Here is a 19,409-nt window from a genome sequence, read left to right as displayed (position 1 = left end):
ACAATACGATTATTTCAATTTTATTATTACTTGTTTGTATCGTTGTCTATTGTGTAGTTGTCTGATTTTCTTAATATCGTTTATCCGACGTACTCGTTAATCCAACATAATCATATGCAATGAACCATTTCGGAATAACAGCTTGACTGTATTTGTTTAGCAAATGGGAAAGTGAAAAATGATTGATTAAATTCTCACCCAGTTCAATCAGTACTAATGATTATGAGATTTGAAACCTCTACATAAATCCCAAGTGTTGATGCTATGTTTCTCAACTGCCAGGTGATTATGGAAAGCTTGGCAATGGAAACAATTCTACACAGAAGAGTCCCAAAATTGTGCAAGGACCATTGACTGGAAAGGTAAATGATCTTAAATTGATGAGGAAACTACCTTGATATAGATATTTCAAAGCTGAGTTCATCCAGCTCAAATGAGTTAAATATTTAAACTTATCCTATCTCACACCATGCTTTTCTTATTTCTTCTTCGATCCTATGTGGAAACATGCTGGGACAAAGTTTCCAGCTTCTAAAAAACATTGCACCTGAACACTTAGGCCATGTACGTAATCCCGTGCACACCGACCTTACATGACCTGATCACGTGTCTATCTCTGCCACATCATTCTCTTTTGCATCGCCTCTGTGTGAAGTTGTGTTTGTCTACAGAGAGTATTTAGTTTTGTTATGTTTCTTGTGCGCTTTTTTCTACTGGCTTTGTGTAACCTGTGTTTACCCTCATCTAGTTGAAGATGGGGAAGAAAGAAAAACAGCACCCGACTTGCCTTCACTGCTGCTGTACTTTTCGACATCTGACCCGCACCTGTGGTGTTGTGACTGTCATGGGAAGTGCAGCCCATCTTCTCACTGATCCGAGTAAAGCCTTCTTCCAGATAAGCCTCTTTGGTTTATCTCAAGAAATGTCGTCGCCAGGAATCCAACCGTGACTCAAAGTCACATGATTCTGGCAAAAGAATTTGAAGCCTTCAACTCCAAACATTTCATCTCTTGTTGTCATGAAACCATCTTCCGTCGTCCGTCTGCCACGATTTCCACTCCAATGGAGCCTTTGCTGCCTGTCATCTTGGTAACGCTGCTTCACTCAAGGGGTAGCCATCGAACATTCCTTCCACCACCTCTTCAAACTTTTGCACTACTACTTCTTTTATGAAATCATCCACTGTTTCCTCGGTTCCTGCTCCATAGGACACTCATTCAAAGGATCACTGTTCTCCTTACCACTTGTCTTAGGATCATCCCCCGACAGTGGCCACGATTGTCATTTTCGATCTTCAGTTCAGTAGTCTGGATCAGACAATCTGCACTCAGGTTCACCTGGCAGGTCTCGACACTCTCATTCTCAAGATCGTCATTCGGGATTGGGTGACGGCTCTCGTGTTCCCTTGTTCGATGCTCCCAGGATCGTTAATCCCACATGGAATCTGCCAAGGGCTCTGATGATCATGTGGATTCAGCCAACCCACTTTGGGTCACTCCCAGTCTTTCAGTTATACAGACTCTTCCAACTATTTGGTTCGTGGTCGCTACCAGCACTGATGACTCATATAGGTTTTCCCCATCGTGTGGCCTTGTATCCCTCCTGGCATGGCTATCTGTACCCGCCTGCTTACCCAGAGTTGTGTGTACCTACTGGTTTGGTCGCTCTCCGGCTCACCAACCTCCTGCCACCTGACCGCATCATGTTACGTCCTTGCTCTTAACTTGCTATGTATCATCATTCATCTCCTGATCTGGATTGTCACTCACGAGGTCGTTCCCACTTTCCCACAAAGTCTCCAGCTCAGCCCCTCCTGTTGTCTCTGCTACTGTGCCCTATCCCTTCCCTAACCCTTCCCTACTTCCTGGGATTGAAGTTACCAGTAGCCACAGCATGTCCACTACGGTGTCATGGTGACATCTCCCCTTTATGTCCAAAGCTGTCGTGTTCTTCCTCATTGGTGAACGATCGTGACCTTATGCATCTGGACTCATCAGTATGTTGTATCCTGCCTCTCCTTTCAAACATCTTGTCCGCGATAGAAGCTCTCTTCTCTCTTTCTATCAAGTCGCATGCTGATACCTTTGTTTGAGGCGCTGTTTCCCTTATTCAGGACAAGATTACGACCACCCTTGACCTGCTTTCCCACCATGCTGGATCGGTCATGGCTGCAGAGCAATACCCCAGCAATGCTCTTGGGATGATCAGTTCAAGGCTCAGTTGTATCAGCTACCCTGTTCTTCTCAATGTTTATTTGACAATCGCATACAGGAGATTGCTCTGGATGTGCAGAAGGACAATCACCTAAAAGAAGATTGGGGTTGTTCGCCAGAAACTGGGTCATCCTCAACAACCCCTTCGTCATGACGTTGCTCCGTAACACATATTGTCTGCCAATGATTGGCACACCATCAATGACTTCAAGCCTCCTCAATGAGTGTATCCGGCCAGCTAACAATTCTGGAAGAGCCTATTGGTATGTTGCTCATCAAAAATGGCATTGAATGTCTCTTGCCGTGCACCTTCAAGGCGATTGACCTGGAAGAACTGCCACATTACCTTATGACTTGGATCGCACTCGTTCGTCCTGACGATTTCCTGGCAAGCCTAGATTAACAGGACACATACCTGCCCATTCCTGTCCATCAGGAGCACCACCATTTCCTTCAGTTCATTTTCCAAGGCCACCACTACCAGTGGAAGGTGCTCCCGTTTGGAATTTCTTTGCCCCCGTTGCTTTTTATCCGCCTCACCAGGCCCATCATGAAGGTCCTACACGCGTTCAGAGAATAGTGTTCAAATCCTACATCGACGATTGCATTCCAGACATCCTTCTTCAACATCTCACACAATGTCTACTCCATCATCTCGGTTGACTTGTCAACATTGGCAAGACTGAGACAACTCCCCCTCAACGACTCCAGTTTATCAGTGCCCTCTTCAACACCCACCTGGGCAAGATGTTTGTTCTTCTAGATCAATGGTCAAAGATTCGCAAAGAAGCAGCTTCTTGGATGACCTGATTGAGCACCCAGTTGGAAGGTGGATTTGCTCATCTGTAGAAATTTCGGTATTCATCCAGCAAGTTGCTGCAAGGCGTAGCTGTTATTCCTTTACCTCTGTCAGGTACATGTGTTGACAGGTATTGGTTCAAAGATCCCTTTTGTGGATATTGTTGATCGTTCCTCTTCTCGTCTTAGCATGTTTCAATTCCTCGGGCCTGATTGATAGTGTTGACGATGCAATAAAAGAGATGCCGAGGAGGTGCACTCTATGAACCAGGGGAAATAGAGATGTCTCCTGTTCTCTTGAATGGATTGGCTGGAGTCGTTCTAAATTATTTTTAAGTTGTACACTGTATTGCTTGTCCTTTACAGCTCAGGGTCATTTATGTAAAAATGGCATACATGTAAACAGGTCCCGCATGTTATTCCCGATCTCATGCGTTTCATTAAATTATCAGGATTGTATCACTTATTTGGTGTGTTTTCCTGCTCATGAGTTTTTGTCTTACTACTTCAGTCAGTGTTACATAATTTGTTTATTTCACTGGACAGCACCTGCTTCCTTGTGTATATCTTATGGTTGTAGTCTCCTACAGGCTAGATTATCTGCGCCCCACCATCCAACCATGGGATAAGTGCATAGTGTGAGAAAGGATAATTGTAACAATTTGTACATTTTACAATAAATTATATATTCATATACTTATCCTATCTCACACATTTTTTGTCCGTCCGACCATCCCCACATCACAGCTCCTCTAGCCTGTTGGCTCTAGAAAGAGAATGAGGTACCTAGCGTGATCACATGTTCAATGAGTGGTACAAGAGTTGTGCGTGACCCAATTTGGGTGGTGACCATAGTGATGCTGGGGTGTGTTCGGGTGAATTGTTTTTTAGAAGGTGGAAACTTTATTCAAGCACATTGCCACATAGGATCGAAAGAATAAATGCATAGCGTAGGATGGGATAAGTATATAAATATACAATTTATCCTAAAATTAATTTTTTACATCTTTTATATTAGGCACTACGAACATGATATGTCACAGCCATAATGTCAGAATATCAAATGGTGTTTGTGCTGCAGGTGGTGAAATGTGTGTCAGCTGGCTACAGACACAGTGCTGCTGTCACGGAGGATGGGGAGCTGTATACGTGGGGGGAGGGAGACTATGGAAGGCTTGGTATGTGAAAAGTGCTGGACTTTAATTATGCTAACATAGTTTAATTATCTTTCTATATTTTTTTAATACAGGTTCAGGAAATTTACATAGGAAGAGCATCCTGTATGAATTCTGTGATGATTTAAGTTCATGTTTAAAATGAGATTAGTTTTTTCAGATGTTAATTGTTCATGTTACTCTGCACAAATAGAGATGTGGTTAGTCAAGAATTAACATTCCATTATTTTAGAAATAGAACTGATTTTACATTTTATGTTTCATCCTGATCATTGATAGCTGAGGTATTTTTTCTTTTCTTCAGAAGTTTTGAAATGCAAATGTACGACTTTAGAATGGTGGTAGAATAGTTCACATATAGGTAATTCAAACAATGTATAATGCCAAGTTATTCTTATAACTGTGATCACAATCAGTGCACATCTAGATTATATGATGAAGCCAACATTTGTGATTGCTAGGACACGGAGATAGTTCTAGCCGGAGTTTGCCACGCCATGTGAAGGACATATCAGGTGTGGGGCAGGTTGCTTGTGGCAGCTCTCATACTATTGCTGTCTCACAGGATGGAAAGACTGTCTGGTCATTTGGAGGAGGAGATAATGGTATGAAATCTCAGAAGGATCATTCTAGCTTTGGAAGTATTATACAAAATACTGACATTAAGTGTGAGATGGAGACTAAAGAGGGACTGTACTATGGAACTGAGACATTTGTCTCCATAGAATTAGGGTTCCGGGGTACTCATAATTATTAAATGTTTGAACGACTTGAATGAAACTTGCCAGGACTTCCAATTTGCTGTGGCTAGTCTCCCTTAAAATTCCTAATTATTTGACCTGAAGATCCAGGGTAGAATAGGTCTTCAGCAACCCTTGCTTGCCCTAAAGGCGACTTTGCTTGTCGTAAGAGGCAACAAATGGGATTGGATGGACATGGTTGCTGACTTGGTTGATGCATGTCATTGTATCCCAATTGCGTGGATCAATGCTCTTGATGTCAATCACTGGATTGTCTGGTCCAGACACGATTCTTTACAGACCGCCGTCATATAGCTGGTATATTTTTGAGTGCGGCATTAAACAACAAACAAACAAATCCAAATTATTTCTCTTTGAAAGGATTTGTTATTAAATAATGTGTTTCTATGTAAACATAATCTATCGCAGCATTCTACAGTTTGATTTCTTGTCCACAGGCAAACTTGGGCATGGAGATATGAATCGTCAGTATAAGCCCAAAGTGATCGAAGCTTTTATTGGGATGTACATCAGGAAGGTTGCATGTGGCAGTCAGTCCTCATTGGCTCTCACCTCTACAGGACAGGTGCAACATTGTCTTATAATACAACAGACCTGATACATATAGAATATTAAACTGACTCCCGTGTAATACCATTTTTATGAAACGAGTGAATAGTTGTGGTATCTGACTCGCAGGGAGTGAGTTTAGTATTTTATTTATTACTTGCCATTTATAACGTTTTTAGAATTATACTGTTGAGTGTGAATAGGCTGACACCTACACGATCCACGGCATAATCTAATTGAGTTTAACACAATAATACTTCAAACACGTCAAAAGTTGAAACGTATGAATTTAATACCATACAACTGCCCACCTTTAGAATTTAGGCGTCCGTTCCACAAAATTATCGTAGCATTAAGGTTATCACAACTCACATACTTTAACTTAGACCAACGACGGTCATTGCGCTACAGTACGATGGCCTCGTGGAACGGGGCCTAGCACCTCAAAGTTTACAATCACGTCACAATACCCGATGACGTAATTTGTGGAATTTTGTTGCAAGATCCTTCGAGGAAACAATGCCATGTGACGTCAGCCTAGCAACAAGGTTGCTGGGGTCATCGACTGTGCATAAGCTCCTCTCAGTGATCTATCATTTCCACTCGCAAAGTCATTGAATAAGCCAAGGGATGATGAGAGCTTTCAATATTTGTTCTAGAAACGTGTTCCGAGAGTACATAAGCACATGTTTTGGTATTACACAAACAGTAATCTGTTTCTTGCACACCTTCAAATTGCATCACTTTAGCATCGAATTGATGCATATTTTGTTAATTCTCATGATCACAATGGTACATTGATACATAGAACAACATGCTTGGGGTGATTCAGTATTATGCTCATATAAAACATATCTATCTCCGGAAGTATCAATCTAGTCATGTTGATGTTACAATTCTCATGTGGACAGTAACTTAATTAGTCCCCCATTTATTAAATACTCAACATTTGGGATTCATGTCATTAGAATAGGTTACATACAATTCTGAACCCCCTGTGTTCATTTGTGTATTATCAATCACTGGTTTGTCCAGTCCAGACTCAATTATAGCTAGAATATTGCTGTATAAGACATTAAACTATTCTCAACACTTGCCCAAATTTATATAAATCTGGAAATGATTTAACCTATGTTTACACATATGTCATCCTTATGCAATGCTACTGTGTAGGTATATGCTTGGGGTAGTGGATCCTGTCTGAGCTGCGGACTGTCGGAGTTCACTGCACTGCGACCTCATCTGATCGAGGACCTCCAGAATATCAGAGTGGTGGACATCTGTTCAGGAGACAGTCACTGCTTAGCCCTTGCTCATGGTCAGTTCCTTATGAAATATCATTTGACTCCTATATTTACGCATAACATTTGAACAATGTATATATTGCACAATACTACTGTATTCATGATAGTTGTTTTGTTCCTGTACCTTCGGGGCGGTCGGGTAGCCTAGTGGTTAAAGCGTTCGCTCGTCACGCCGAAGACCCGAGTTCGATTCCCGACATGGGTACAATGTGTGAAGCCCATTTCTGGTGTTCCCCGCCGTGATATTGCTGGAATATTGCTGGAATATTGCTGGAATATTGCTAAAAGCGGCGTAAAACAATACTCGCTTGCTCGCTCACTCCTGTACCTTCATCACTGTACATTAATGTTGAGCCTTGTCTGAAACAACTATTGTTTTGTCCAGACAATGAAGTATATGCCTGGGGTAACAATGCCATGGGTCAGTGTGGCCAGGGACATGCACAGAGTCCCATCACTCGGCCGCGAAAGGTGATAGGAGTGGAGGGTGTCTCCATACAGCAGATATCTGCAGGCACCTCTCACAGCATAGCATGGACAGCACTGCCACTTGACAGGTCAGTAAGCAGCTGTAATGAGAGGACGGATGTTGATATTTACTTCTATTGATTGTCACGAAACACTTTTCTAATTATCACATCAAGTGTATAAATGGTTATACTCGATATGTTGTCCTGTATCGAGACAAGCATTTTACTTCTGTAAAAGTAATGAGTATCTGGAGGAATATTGATATCAGATATCAGTGGAAAACTGATAACCCTGAAACAAAAGAATGATTGAATATTGCGTTGATTTCAAGATAAAAATAACCTTTATTGTGCAAAATGTTTGTGCCTGTCAGTTATGCATGTGAATCAATCTGCAGACATGTGATTGCTTGGCATCGCCCATTCTGCATCGACCTGCAGGAACACACCTTCATGCTACTGAGAACATTCCTTGAGAGATACTGTGATGGCTTTGACAGTGTAGAACCTCCAGCACCATTCCCAAGCAAAGAGTGAGTAATCAAGTCTGGTATGACTTACTGGCCAGTGAAATATTCTTATGGACACCTAAAGCACAATGTATATTATTGCTAAGACTGTTTTTAGTTTATGTTAAAGCATAGGATGGTCGTAGTACTAAGATCGTTCAGAGTAAACAGGGTTCACTGTATCATCACTGGTCAAATGTACAGAACCATCAGTTAATTGTGTCATGTTAATATCTAGATTAGGAAAAATCCCTCCAATATGATTTTCAAGTCCCTTTCCCAAACCAAACCATTTCCAAATTTGTTTAGCGATTACAGTTAAATATTTTCATTCGCCGCTGTACGTCTTGTTCTCTTTCACTGAATATGATATGTATATATGGTGTTTTTCAAAACAATAATCAAATTGTAAGAGTATCTCCAGTGTATCGTATGATTTTTTTTGTTATTAGCTAATGATGACCCATCAGGTCAGAGATGCTTTGATGTGTTGACTGGTTTCAGAGAAACACATGTATAGATGTATTGATGCTTTCTTCAGGGAACACCATCACTTTGTGTTGATGTGTTTGAAGCTGCTCAGCTCCCACTTGTCACTGGCTCTGGCTGGAGGACTTGGCTCAGACATATTGGGGAGGGAGACACGTCCACTGCGCAATCTTCTTTTCCGTCTCATGGACACAAGCACACCAGATCTTGTACAGGAGGTACCAAAACCATTCAACTTAGCATATGATTTTTAACTCATCAATAACATGATTGACATCAATGTTTACCATACCAGTGATTTGGGCATACTATTTGTATTTGAACATGTTGAACTTAAATCAAAGTTCTTGTGGGTATTGTTAATATTTACAGCCAAATGTGCTTTTCATTCTTTTTATTACTTTTTGAAATAATTGATGTTTCAAATGTATGTTCATATGTTCTCAAACTTAATATTTTCTTTTTTGTCTTTATGATGTGATAATTTTGTAGGCTGTGTCAGAAACATTATCGATAGGGGCGTCGCTGCTGTTGCCACCTTTAAGGGAGAGGATGGAGTTGCTACACTCACTGCTGCCCCAGGGGCCAGATAGCTGGGAGACACTCACTCGGGGACAGGTGGGAATAACTTGTGTATAGGACTATCATTATAATACAATCCTGAACTTGTAGCCCAGCTATTCAACTTTGCTGCCAATTTTCTGTTGCAGGCAAAACTTCTCAGCAAATGGTCACTTTCAGTTTGTTTAAATTTTGATTTGAATCAAATCTTATATATTCTGTCACTTTTTGTCAAGTATATGCTTTTAAATTTTTAAGTGGTATTAATGATAAGTTGATTTATTGTAGAGGATGCAGCTTGGTATCATACTGACAAGCCTCCAAGACAATCAACAAATTGCTTCTGTGTTGGGATTTTCTACTGCCCTGGACACAAAGAATATAACTGAGAAAGTTTCTGAGTCTGCCACATCAGATCTGCAGTTAGCAGAGGTTCTCATGAAAACTATCCTCAGAAACCTAGCTTCTCATACTGTAAGTCATTGTTAAATTTTCAGTTATTAGTAACAGTGAGCAAGCGAGTATCATGTTCGCCACTTTGTGCAATATTCAAGCTAAATCAAGATATGTTGGATATCCAACCAGGGTCTTAGTGTGAAATGCATACCCCCAGAAGTAACAGTAAATGTGTGAATGGTGTTTAACATCACTGTCATCAGTATTCCAGCTATTTCACAGCCTGTAAGTAATTGGGTCAGGACATGGCAAACCAGTGACTGAAAACATGAGCAACAATCTAAGCTATCAGAACATAGTGATGTTCAGTCAGCCAAGACACAGATTTAATTGAGTTCTCATATATGCATCCCCATTGGGCTTTGCAAATATCCAGTAAATAAACTCAAATTTCATTTTGAAAATCATCCTATCCATAATCAAGTAGAGTAATCTCATTATCACTCTACTATCTGACTTGATTAGAGAATGTTCAGTTAGTATTTCTTGTCATTGCTACTTACCATGCAGAACTTGCTGCAATATTTACACATGAGTGCCATGGTTTTCAACAGGAGAAGACCTTGAATGAACTAGCTAAGAACAGTGACAAGAAGAGCAGTGAAGGCAGCCCTGACCGAGCCCCTCCGTCCCACCTACACAGCTTACTATCCTCCCTTCAGAAGCACCTGCTGGCATTCTGCTTCAGCAAAGCTGCAGAGGGAAGCCTGGTTAGTGGCATCATCATCAACAATACCATACCATAGAATATACTGTCTACTAGCCCATAGTTGTCTGTATTGTCATCAGACTGTGGTGTTAATATAGCATGATATATTGACCATTGTTAGTAGAGCTATTTTATAGTGATTCATGAACACCTGCTCATACAGTGGACTTTGCTTTTGGAAAAGATTTCTTGAAGGGTTTTTGTCGCATGTATTTTCTTCTATGGAAAGAAATCTTACTCAACTTAATCTTCAGGCTAGTTTCTAATGTGGCAGACTTAATTTTAATTCAGACAAGGTTAGACAACTGTTGGGAAATCTGGGATAGTTAACATCTGATTGTTGTGATTACTAATCCATAGGACAATGATGAAAGTTCAGTGTTCAGATCATTCTCAAACCCTTATGTTGTTTGTGTATCCCGGATGTACTGGGTTAAGATATGAATGCACTGACAGCGGTTCAAACTAGCATATTTAGTCCACCAGTCCTTGTAATGATAACATATAGCAAACCCCCTAAAAATGTCAAATTTCTACTAGTTCTTATGATTCCTCAACCATTGGGCAGTATGGCAAGGACTACAGTACCAATGCCAATTTCTAATGTTGAGTGGTATCCGTGATGGCCAGTGTGTTTCCATGCTCCAGATTGTGCCTGTGGTGAACCTGCTGCACCACCACCTGTCTCTACTCCTGCCTGTGTGTGGGGAGATCCTATCTCAGGCCACACAGGCACTGCAGCAGGGACAAGGAAATCAACACTTCTCCACACAAGTTGAAGGTCAGCAGTATGTCTTACATACCATTAGGCCATGCAAGATATTTGACTGTTGAATGCTATTAATTTATTTCAACATATTTTATTGTCCAAAAAATACAAAGGGATTGGGCACTTATTGCAGCTTTCTCCTCAAAGGCAGATCAGTATTAATATGACTTGGTGATAGCAAGAATCAAATGCCATCTCAGAGTGTCCTCAGTATGTGTGGTACTAGCTATACTGCTTTTCAATGTGAGTTGCATAAAGTATCAGAGAACTGTTATTAGACTTCATTGTCATTAAGTAACAAGAAAAAGATTGTAAACAGAAGAAGTGAGAATAGAGTACAAGGCTGCAATTTTTGCTTCCTGAATTGGTGCCTGCAGCCCAATTTCCTGATATGTTCCTTCTATCATTGATGTTTTCATGATCTAATACGGAGCTTTAGTTTCCGGTGTAGCTGGTACAAGTAATATTTGTCTGTTCTAACTGTTTGTGTGTTTCAGAGCTGCTGCTGGCCTCGCCTGCTGGTGGGATGTTGACTCATGTTCTCCACTCACTGCTGGTGCTCCCCATGGACATGATGGTGCCGGTTCTCCATGAGATACTCTCTCTGCTACCCTGTCTGGACAAGCTGAGTAAGATCCTCCCTGGGACACAGAGGCTGGAGGACATTGAGCTGGAGTTCAACAGAAGTAAGTCATTTGGATTTTTGAAAATACTTATTGCATTTTTGGTTCTTCATTACCTTAGTTCATCATAACTTTTTGAAGTTGTTCTTACTGGAGGGATGGCACTGCATGAGTTGATTGTGTTTTATCATAACATGATGCCATGCATCAATTCTGGTATGATCTATCTATGCTTGTTGTAGTGAGCCATTGTTAACCATGATCTTTTTTCATTACAATACCAGACCCGTGAAGATACGGGGCAGAATAGGTCTTCAGCAACCCATGTTTGCCATAAAAGGCGACTATGCTTGTCGTAAGAGGCGACTAATGGGATCGGGTGGTCAGGCTCACGAATTGGTTGATGCATGTCATTGTATCCTAACTGCGTGGATCGGTGTTCATGATATCAATCATTGGTTGTCTGGTCCAGACTCGATTCTTTACAGACCGCCATCATAGAGCTGGAATATTGCTGAGTGCAGCGTTAAACAAACCAAACCATTACAACTGCAGACCCTGTCCACTCACACATGTAGGCCAACTCTATATGAACAGCTACACCGTCTATTTTCAGCAACATTTGGATGTGGTATCTATCTACTTTGAACTAGTGTTTGTAAATTATACATGTCTTAGATGTAACTGTTATGTAATTATCTTTCATGCAAGTCCTCGGTATTGTGTTTTTAGAATTAAGAACTATGTTTTCTTGCTTGTGTACACAATAGGACTTAATGTGTTTTGTTTTGATCAGGTGGGGGTACATCAGGAGGAGGGAGTGAAATTCACTGGTGCTGGGTTGTGGACATGGAGCGGACATGTGCCCTTGTTGTTGGTCACTGTATTGGCGGTATGCTACTGGGAGCACCTGTTTCTCAGTGTGAGACGGAGTCATCATACTGGCTTGAGAGCAGACTCTTCAGTAATGGGCTGGAAATGTCTCAGTTGGATCTAGGTGAGGGCAATGAATACAAACAATTGTTTCTCAGGCAGTAACATTGGACAAGGTATTTTGTAAACTGTGAGAAAATGTTGCCAAAGGTGTTACTGGTGGTCTATATATGTTCACTACAATGTTCTGGGTTCGATGTTTCATAGGAAATCGTTATGTTGTGTTGTTTTGTTTTCAGAGAAGATATCAAGTGCAATCCAAGAAAGTGTGTTTGAATGTAGAACAAACAGTGTCCAGCCTAACTTTGATCTGAATTTGGACACAGTTACCTCCCTTCTTCTTGACCTCAGCCTTGGAAATCAGACAGAGCCTGTGCAGCATGTGTGGAGCATGATGGTGGACTATGCAGAATACCAGGGTGCGTAACTTGTGTCATCATTTCATTCTATGAATGTACTTATGTATTGTCCCTACTTCTACTCCGTACACTTTCTTTGTTGTTTTAACACCACACTCAGCAATATTACAGCTTTAAGGCGGCGGTCTGTACCAGACATTCACCTCTATCAACAAGCATGGGTTGCTGAAGACCAATTCTAACATGGATCTTCACGGGTCCTATGTACTTAGCATGATGGAAATTGATGCCCAGTTAAAGCAGTTGAGAGATTATACTGTTTTCTTGGAGGTTTCAGGTTAGAATAGGCACCCAGTACATACTGCCAACACCCACGCCCACGCCCACGCCCACGCCCACACCCACACCCACACCACACCCACACCCACACACAGACAGGTACAGTCACAGACAAAGGCACGCATGCTCGCACACACATAAAATAAGTTTTGGCCCATCTTTGCCATTCTCCCTTGTTGGGTAATATGGATAACTCACTGGTATTATAATTAGGTATAGTGATAAGAACATATTGTCACTACTTAAATATATACTTATTATCCCCCGCCCAACGAAGTTGGCGGGGGATATAGAAACGGGCTCTGTCCGTCCGTCCGTCACGTTTCGTTTCCGGAGCATAACTCATAAACCGTTCAATATTTTTTCATGAAACTTTACAGGTCTGTCAGCTACATGCTGAACTGGTGCCTTTTGCTATTGAGAAATTTTAGAAATTTTTATTTTTTACGTTTCCATGGCAACAAGATGGACTTAGGTTCTGTGAGGGTAGGGTTCGTTTCCGGAGCATAACTCATAAACCGTTTAATGTTTTTTCATCAAACTTTGCAGGTCTGTCGGGTACATGCTGAACTAGTGCCTTCTGCTATTGAGAAATTTTAGAAATATTTATTTTTTACGTTTCCATGGCAACAAGATGGACATGGTTCCAAACTCATCTTTTTTTCACAATTTCCATGACAAGTTCCACCTCGGTTAAAAAAGGTTAGGGTTTGTTTAGATTCAATTATGTCATAAATTCTGCAACAGGGGCGGGGGATATAGCCAGGTTAGTGGCAAACTCTTGTTCTAATTCAAATGGATGTCCAGTTTAAGCAGTTGACAGTGAATGTTCTCAATGAGATCACCATTTCTGATAGGTCCCCATCCCCTCATACTTGTTGTAAGAGCCAATTATACCGAACTTCCGATTGATTGGGTGTCATCATATCCCAACCGCCTCATGTGACAACCACTGGTTTTCCTGCCCCAAAGTCGATTAATTACAGTCCTCCTTGTTATAGCTGGAACCCTGGTGATTGAGTCTTGAAACAACATTAACCAACTCACTCACTTGTCCCTCTCTGATTGCAGATTTTGATACCTGTGAACTGAACAATGAGTCCTTGTTGGATACAGTCAGTAGGTTCTACCTGGCAGCGCTGCTGAAGCACACGAACCAAGCCAAAGCAGCATTTGAATTGGAAAGGTTAGCTTTCAATTGTCTTACTTTAATGCAACTTTACAATGTTTTTGTCGAAAAGACAAGAACAGGCTGCACCAAGAACGTTTGAGTGTACCATCACGAACATGTTATTCTGCATCCTTTTCAATTGATTTTGCTTTTAAGTAATGTTCGTGATAAGCTTTCACACTAGATCAGAAGTAAATATTGTATGCATGGGCTTCAAACAATTAGCTCAAGAATCAATGCATGAATGTCTTTCCTTTACATTTAAAATTTTAAGAAATACAAGCGAGATTCTGTTTCTTTGGAACATATCTTATCACATTTTTAAGTGGCCTAACTTTAGAAGAATCAGTTCCACAAATTTGTCAAACACGTCACAATTCCTATGATGTAATTTGTAGTATTTTGTTGCCAGTCACATCGGCAAAACAATGCCGTGTGACGTCAGGGGTCATATAGTGTGCATAAGCTCCTCTCAGTGATGTATCATCTCTACATGCAATGTCATTGAATGAGCCCAGCGATGTTGAGTATGAAAGCGCTTTTATTTTCAATATGTTTTTTATTTTCAGTTTTTCGTAATTCAAGTGACTAAAATGGTTTATAAATAGGAACAAATATACATAAAAAAATTTTTTTAATTCATTTTCATTAGGAATTCAGTTTATTAGGTACAATATATTGGCACTGAACACATCCAAATGTTGCTGGTTACCCCAGACTCTATCCTTAGCCCTTGGATCCCCTTTACAATCAATCATCCCTTTATGATCGTCAGGGTTATGTGCCTGTTTAGTGGCTATAATAGATTCTATAGCAGCTCCTAATATTCTTCTCACAAAAACGTTGAGAAAGCAGGATGAAATGGTTTAGTGTCGAATATTTTGGCTGCTTGAAACATTCACACATGCCACTTTTACCCGCTACATTTTTTCAGTACTGATTCCAAAGCGGACTCACCCTTGTGGCATCGCTAGCCATGCTTATGCTCGTTCCTAACTCCTATCCACATTATTCGTAAGGTGTTCCCTACCACACTTTTCTGAATTATGAAGTACCATGTCATTAATGCACACCCGCGAGTTCAACGTCTGATGCCTGACACCTGAAGCCGTTTTCAGTTCGCGCCATATCGGCTCATTCCTCACCAATCGGTATCGTGTAGATTAATGGGACGAGGGAACCAAATGGCATCGGGATCACTCTCAAGTGTCCATTTCCGGAGCATGACTCTAATCTTGAGACAATCTATGCATCAATTCAAAGCTCAAATGGTGTAATTTTAGGGTGTGTAGGAAACAGATTACTGCACTTGTGTCTACCATTGTCGAAATGGCATCTGACAGACACTCATGTAGAAAGCTTTATATCTTCATATGAATAGGTTAGGTCATGATTACAGGAAGGCCGGTGATAGAGCTGGTCCTATATCTGCAAATGGTGTAACATTCTAGTGTCTGAATTTTTGTCTTTGATATAACAGACTGGAATATTGTTATACTTCTTTCAATGTTTGTCATCAGTATAGGGGTTTGTTTGATGAAAGGCATCAATATGGATTGAAAGAAATTGTTTGGCATGAGAAAAATAAATCCCATCAGGAGACACAATTTGTGGCTGTCTTTGCTGATGTTTTGAACTGTTGACTGCTTATCCAGATGAGCTTCACTCTCTTTCCCTATTTCCCTCTTACCTAGAAAACATGTGTTGTTCACATTTTTTCCAGTCCTTCCAAACACCTGACTGGGCTGTACCAGCTGGTGTACCGACTACGAAGCAAGCTGGTGTCTTTCAAGTTGCCCCGCGGGAGCACCCCTCGGCCTGTGAGGGAGGAGATCTGGCAGGGGGAGAGGGATGATGACAAGCCAGAGAGACCAGTAACAGAGGAGATCATTGAGTCAAGTCTCACACAGATTGGGGAGGAGATCTCAGAACATTACGAGTCTGACGCAGAGAGAAATGACAGTGAAGGTCGGTCAGGTAGGCACACATTGCTTGTTATTTGCTTACTACACCAGTAGAGATTATGGCACAACATTTCACTTCAAATTCAGGTTTGATAGCCAGTTACACTGTGTTCTAAGATGCTTCGTTATATGATCAAAGGTGCCAACTGTACTTTATCCTGAGATAAAGTCAATTTTTTTAGTTGTGTCATAATGGACTGACGCTGTACAAATTACCTCCTCCGTGATCTAATGTATCCATGGTAACATCATTCTATTATGACTGTCAATCAAGATGGCAAATACACATCAATTATCAATCAGAGAGTATATTTTTAACCTCAACTGTAAACTTGTCCCATGTATTTTGCTCCAAGAAAAGTAACTAGCAAAGTCTGATCAAATTGCAGGGTCAAATTAACTTCGTGAACTTGGAAAGTGTTCGTCTGTATTATTACAAGTGCTTTTTCAGTAATGAAACCCATGAAAATGCAAGGTAGAACAGGTCTTCAGCAACCCATGCTTGCCGTAAAAGGCAACAATGCTTGTCATAAGAGGCAGCTAACAGGATCAGGTGGTCAGGCTCACTGACTTGGTTGATGCATGTCATCGTATCCAAATTGCATGGATCGATGCTCATGATGTCAATCACTGGATTGTCTGGTCCAGACTCGATTATTTACAGACTGCCATCATATAGCTGGAATATTGCTGAGTGCGATGTTAAGCAACATACAAACAAACAGTAATGAAATAAAGACTGGCTAAATAAGAAGATAGTAATATGTTGACCTAAAAAACAAAAGACTGATGTTACATATGAAACTCATTGTATTGCTTTTGAGAGTTACCTGGATGTATAGAATACATCTTTCATATGCTAGGTACAGACAAATATATTTTAAAAATTTGTGTATATGCAGAGGATGAAGACAGTCAGAGCTGTCGAAGCAAACAGTCCTCCGCACCAATAACTTATGAAGATGTTTGCCTGACAGTGTTACAGAAATGTGTCTTCCTACTGTTAGGAGTCAGATCATTTTCAGGTAAGTTGTTATTGTAACCTTTAACTTTAAATAATGTGGCACCAAAATGTATCATCCCTCTTCCAAATTATAGAACCCTTCTGAATTGGTAAACATAAAAAAACCTTGCACATGACACACCATGATAAAACTGGAATACTGTTCAAAGCAGGGATGACTCAAATTCACTCATGATCATGTATAACTTTAATCAAACATTTTGTGTTTAGTTTCTGATGACACTAAGATTGGTTGTTAATGGTTTGTTCTGTTCTTTCCAGATGAGTCAGACCACTTGACTCAGTCACAACCACAGTCAGTCGCTGCAAGACAGGAGAGTCTAGAGGAAATATCAGGTGATTCTGCTGTTTGACTGCCACATGTATTCCAGATTCATCTGTGAACAGTTTTATAATTTAAAGTGACATTTTAGAGGCTGTTGTGTTAATGAAGGCAGAGTTGACATGGGTTTCATCTTCTTGATTCTTTCAATGCAATTGTTTGGTACAGGTACCTTTATCAAGCGAGTCAATTCTCTTCAATAAGCTGTTTAAGGTTTCATTCCTTAATAGGGCAAGGGCAAAGGTGTCCCTCTCATTATAAGGCACTGCAAATTGCTGAACAGTTATGTCCCTTGTGCATGTCAGAAACCTATGACCTTGGGTTTGCCCTGGTTCCCCCGAATATGGTTCTAGGTTTGTTAGCACCACACCCGTGCTTGTTTGTTTCACCAAGTGGTAAACGTCTGAGACCTGCATCATTTTGGGTTTTCCTCTCACATTAAGCTAACACGCCATGATATAACTGGAATACAGTTCAAATGCGGGTAAAACCTAACTCACTCACTCTCTCCAAAATAGTGCATTATTCAATTCATTGATTTGTTTTTTCAGACAGTGCATCAGAAAAGAGTACCTTGCTGTCTCCTGGGCGTCGAGTGGCTAGAAGAGGAAGCTTTCCAGAGATTGCTTCTAGTGAGGCTCAGGTAATTAATTCAAGCTTTCAGCAAATCACTGAGACCACTACCACTCCTTATTGTATTGCTAGGGAATGATGCCAGTGTGATTGTTTGCATAATGTATGCTGCTGCTGTTGCAGGAGGAGCTATCGCTGAGAGTAAGGGACCGAGATGGAACAGCAACACCCAACTTCAACACCGCCAAAAGTATGTCACACGTTTCTTACATCCTTTATGACATCACTTCACAATATATACTTAAGCTATTAAAAGTCCAAGACTGAATTTTATGTCTTTGTTTTATTAACAGTGTTTTTTCACAATTCTCATTAAGCATTTTAGATAAGTTATTTGCATTTTGATGACATACCTATGGCAGTATATGTTTTGTTTAGACATCAAAAGCATTAAGCATATAATGCAGATAGAGGATATTTAACATGGAAAGGTGCAAGATTGATGTATTCACAAGTGAGATTTACAAGTGTACCGTCCATCTCTCTCTAATATTTAATCTGTTGTATATGGTAGGCAGGGGTAGACACCATTGGTCAAATACAACTAGTCTGCAGCTCAATTTGGACGAGTTGGATTTGACCAACAGTGTCTGCCCCCAAAGGAGCAGATCCTTTCGGACTAGTAGTTTATATGATATAGCTAGATTTTGGTAGAAAATAACTAATCTGGGTTTTTTCACTAGTCTCACACTGACAGACTAGTGGCTGTGTCTGTCCCTGGCTTGGCTTCATAAGATGAAGAGATGTAAATCTGAAACAGTAGCGTTCAGGTATAAGACATCTGTGGCATGGTTTGTTTAGGCAGGAATGTAGGATCTCTGCAGAAAGTCAAGGAGACACTGAGGCGTATGCGATGGCGGCGGGAGAGATTGGAAGACTTGAAATCATCTGGTCATCACATCTCACTGGTCTCTCTACACCGAGACATCACAGAAGAGATCGGCAAGTTTGTGTGTGGAGAGGAGCTAGCATCTTCTGCCAATAAGCAGGAAACAGAACCAGCAGCTCTCAGTGTCAGTATCTCAGTGTTGGGGCAGGCTATGGACCTACAACAGAACAGAGCTGAGGTAAGGCTTGCAGTTAAAAACATTTCACAATGAATGGAACTTTTTCAAAATGAAATTTACAAGCTGAAATGGGTATCTAATGCCATAACAACTAAATGAGGTAAGGACTGAATGAGTGAAGATTTGATTTGATACAGGTAACAAATAATCTATTCGATTCTCATCAATGTAGTCTTATGTCCGTACAGATTGTATGGTTTGATAAGAGTCA

The 19,409-nt window shown here is 40.7% G+C and overlaps 1 protein-coding gene across 1 annotated transcript in view; it reads left to right on the top strand.

Moving 5' to 3' along the window:
- Positions 1–19,409, top strand: part of LOC139457843 (probable E3 ubiquitin-protein ligase HERC1) — a 63,163-nt gene that overhangs the window by 5,085 nt on the left and 38,669 nt on the right. The window contains exons 6-27 of the mRNA XM_071239194.1: positions 283–362; positions 4,093–4,189; positions 4,648–4,791; positions 5,385–5,512; positions 6,670–6,814; positions 7,186–7,357; positions 7,669–7,803; positions 8,321–8,486; positions 8,761–8,886; positions 9,118–9,303; positions 9,840–9,995; positions 10,643–10,775; positions 11,261–11,449; positions 12,183–12,383; positions 12,559–12,738; positions 14,089–14,203; positions 15,912–16,165; positions 17,055–17,177; positions 17,438–17,512; positions 18,050–18,141; positions 18,255–18,321; positions 18,933–19,198. Of these exons, the coding sequence (XP_071095295.1) occupies positions 283–362; positions 4,093–4,189; positions 4,648–4,791; positions 5,385–5,512; positions 6,670–6,814; positions 7,186–7,357; positions 7,669–7,803; positions 8,321–8,486; positions 8,761–8,886; positions 9,118–9,303; positions 9,840–9,995; positions 10,643–10,775; positions 11,261–11,449; positions 12,183–12,383; positions 12,559–12,738; positions 14,089–14,203; positions 15,912–16,165; positions 17,055–17,177; positions 17,438–17,512; positions 18,050–18,141; positions 18,255–18,321; positions 18,933–19,198 (3,230 nt within the window). The remainder of the gene's footprint in view (positions 1–282; positions 363–4,092; positions 4,190–4,647; positions 4,792–5,384; positions 5,513–6,669; positions 6,815–7,185; positions 7,358–7,668; positions 7,804–8,320; positions 8,487–8,760; positions 8,887–9,117; positions 9,304–9,839; positions 9,996–10,642; positions 10,776–11,260; positions 11,450–12,182; positions 12,384–12,558; positions 12,739–14,088; positions 14,204–15,911; positions 16,166–17,054; positions 17,178–17,437; positions 17,513–18,049; positions 18,142–18,254; positions 18,322–18,932; positions 19,199–19,409) is intronic.

This window comes from Haliotis cracherodii, unplaced genomic scaffold, assembly GCF_022045235.1.
Source record: "Haliotis cracherodii isolate W230 unplaced genomic scaffold, xgHalCrac1.p SCAF_1, whole genome shotgun sequence".
NCBI classification, from domain to species: Eukaryota; Metazoa; Mollusca; class Gastropoda; order Lepetellida; family Haliotidae; genus Haliotis; species Haliotis cracherodii.
This window is presented reverse-complemented; position numbering and strand designations above follow the sequence as displayed.